The 2,759-nt window shown below is 29.6% G+C and overlaps 1 protein-coding gene across 3 annotated transcripts; it reads left to right on the top strand.

The window, feature by feature from the left end:
• Nucleotides 1-143: 143 nt before the first annotated feature.
• LOC122628818 (28S ribosomal protein S21, mitochondrial) lies at nucleotides 144-2,430 on the top strand. Of its 3 annotated transcripts, none has more exons than XM_043811534.1 (3): nucleotides 144-253; nucleotides 499-773; nucleotides 2,413-2,430. In XM_043811534.1, exon 2 carries the CDS (start codon nucleotides 499-501, stop codon nucleotides 769-771), a length of 273 nt encoding a protein of 90 aa, XP_043667469.1. In that variant the 5' UTR covers nucleotides 144-253; the 3' UTR covers nucleotides 772-773; nucleotides 2,413-2,430. The 3 variants fall into 3 exon arrangements, with proteins under 3 accessions (XP_043667469.1, XP_043667460.1, XP_043667452.1); XM_043811525.1 differs by lacking the exon at nucleotides 2,413-2,430 and adding an exon at nucleotides 1,015-1,460; XM_043811517.1 differs by lacking the exon at nucleotides 2,413-2,430 and having other exon boundaries at nucleotides 499-1,144.
• Nucleotides 2,431-2,759: the final 329 nt, after the last annotated feature.

Below are 2,759 nucleotides of genomic sequence, written 5' to 3'. Positions count from 1 at the left end.
ATTGATAATTATTTCTAATAATTATTAAAACTAAAGAATTGACTACTAATTTTATGAAATCGTATTTATTCGCAACGCAATACGTGAATTCATGTCTCTTCTCGTATTGATCCTCGACACATGCGTAGATACAAGTGATATTCTAGATGGCGCTTTCGTTTCCTCATCGTACACGTAGAGATCGTCGATACGTCGAAGCGTTTGGTTATATTTTGTTGCGCATGTAATACGATTATACAAATCATTGAAAAAGGTAAAATTTATTAATATATTTCTATATTATGATAATTTCTCTTCTTGATTTTTCTTTGAAATAATAGTGTTTAAGAAATTTATTCCTTAATTTTCTTGGTATAATAGGTTATTATATTTATTTCGTCACGAAACAGAGATCTAACCTCAAAATCATTATATCAAGGAACGATTAATAAATAACATAGTGATAGTATTATATCGTAATAATAATATATGTTTATAGTAATAATGATATATGTTTAGATGAATTTGCGAAGACATGCTCAATTCCTTGCCAGAACGATATTTGTCAAGGACAATGATGTTGATAAGGCAGCACGTACATTGAATCGTATTCTTAATGCTGAAGGTATATTTCAACAATATAGACTAACTAGATACTTTGAGAGACCAACAAGGACAAGGCGAAGAATTAATTATGAAAGGTGTAAAGCTATATATGATGAGGATATGACAAGAAAGATAAAATTATTAACAAGGACGGTTAGAGAAGAAGCTTATCCTGGTTGTTCTTAAAGGTTGTCTTCTTTGTAAATATATTTCACAATTTCTATTAATATCTTATTAAATCCTTAAAAGAAAATACTTTCGTAGATACATTAGATAAGATATAATAAATATATTAAAAAAAGTATATCTAACTCGTATTATCTAAGCGACTTAATCTATATTTAAGGATCTTAGATTGCGATTGCGAGATAATCATTTCCATACCACCACTGTATATAATTCTTCATCATCCTTTCAAATACTTTACAGATACATATAAGTATACAATTGACTTGTAATTAAAATTATCATATCTTTTGATTAAAATTATCTGATTCGTACACCACTAAGTAAAAGGTTGAAAAAAAGTTTGAAGAATATTCATTCCTTTTAATGACTTTAAAAATGTCTAATAAAACTAATCTCATCTTAGGTATTAAACAAATTAATAATTTATAATTTATGTTGTTTACAATTCTATAAAATCCATTTTATCATTTAAGATCTTATTATTGTAAGACGTAATTGTACAAGCTAAATTAACTGGGATACACAAAATGCATATTTTATCTATACATTTTATATATATGTATATTGTTTACTTTTCTTAATATTATCCAGGTCAATATGATTATGTTCAGCATTAATATACTTCTATTTGAACATTCTGATAGTATTCCAAAACCAAGAGACATTAATAAATATTGTTAACTATGCTTCAGAGTCTAACATATTAATAACATTCATTATCCTACCGAGCTATAGAATTTCGACTAATAAGTTTGTACTCTGTTTCTTCTATTCCTTAATATTATCATGTAATGAAATATCTAATTTTAAATGAGTTATACTATAAAGCAAGATGCAAAAAATTCTAATAAATTAACAATAGATTTTTTATAATCACAGAAAACAAAAGTATTTTTATATAATCTCAATTACTTTTAATTTCAAACTAGAAAATTAAACAAACATGTTAAATTATAAAAAGCGTATCCCAGAATAACAGGCAAAAATTCGTACTTTTGATATCGGGCATTGGCGCTCCCTCACGGGAACTTGAATCAACATGTCCATACCGACCGATCAGAAATTTTTCAAATTCTCTTTTACACGTTCGAAGAAAATATCAAAATGTAAATAGGATCAAAGCGAAAGAGAGAATACGATTTATAACATATGTGTAAAATTAAGATTTTTCTCAAATCCGATAAATAGTAACCATAAATAGAAAAGCTTTCAATATATGCAAAAAATATTTATAAATATAAAAAGATAAGACGTAGAAAAAAAATTTGTTAGAAAGTGAAAAGAGATAGACAACGTATATTGAACGTATTATAGTGACTTTTACATCGTTCGTTCGTAAAACATTTTCAAGAATCAAATTACCATGGCGAAAACTTATCTATTCTAATAATCCTGTCGTCTAGGATATTGCCAGAGGATAGATACAGCAGAAGGAGGATTCGTTCTCCTCGGATATCTGGATAGGAACGTTTCTACGAGCGAACATCGTCTCTTTCTACCTCTCTCTCTCTCTCTCTCTCTCTCTCTCTCTATATATATATATATATATATATATATATATATATATCTTTCTTTCATGGAAAACTTGGCACCACTTCCCATCCGTTCCTGCTATCTATTCAATTTTCGCCAAGTTAGCGGAGCCGCTGCCAAGAAAACCGACGGAACGTTTTGTCTTTTCTCACTTTTCGCGGGTCTCCTGCAAGCTACCGGGGAAAGATGAAGGAAGCAGCGCGAAAAAAGATAATTCCGCTCCCGTGGAGTTTCTTTGAGTTACGAGGCGAGATAGCACCGGCAAAAACCGACAACGGACAAGCCAAGCTCTGCTACTTTTACTTCCAGGACTTTACTACGAGGAGGAAAAAAAATAGGTAGGTACTTACCGGAGTTGCAATTAAAATCAATTAGGAACTCATTTAGCGAGTATATTATCATTTGATTAACGTTAACTCTTCGTTAATTTCCGCAAAATTTCAAAACCAACT

The sequence above is a fragment of the Vespula pensylvanica genome, chromosome 1, assembly GCF_014466175.1.
Source record: "Vespula pensylvanica isolate Volc-1 chromosome 1, ASM1446617v1, whole genome shotgun sequence".
Taxonomy (NCBI): domain Eukaryota; kingdom Metazoa; phylum Arthropoda; class Insecta; order Hymenoptera; family Vespidae; genus Vespula; species Vespula pensylvanica.
This window is presented reverse-complemented; position numbering and strand designations above follow the sequence as displayed.

Excerpts from the sequence above, each read along its gene's own strand:
- LOC122628818 (XM_043811534.1), top strand. The coding sequence starts at position 499 with ATGAATTTGCGAAGACATGCTCAATTCCTTGCCAGAACGATATTTGTC.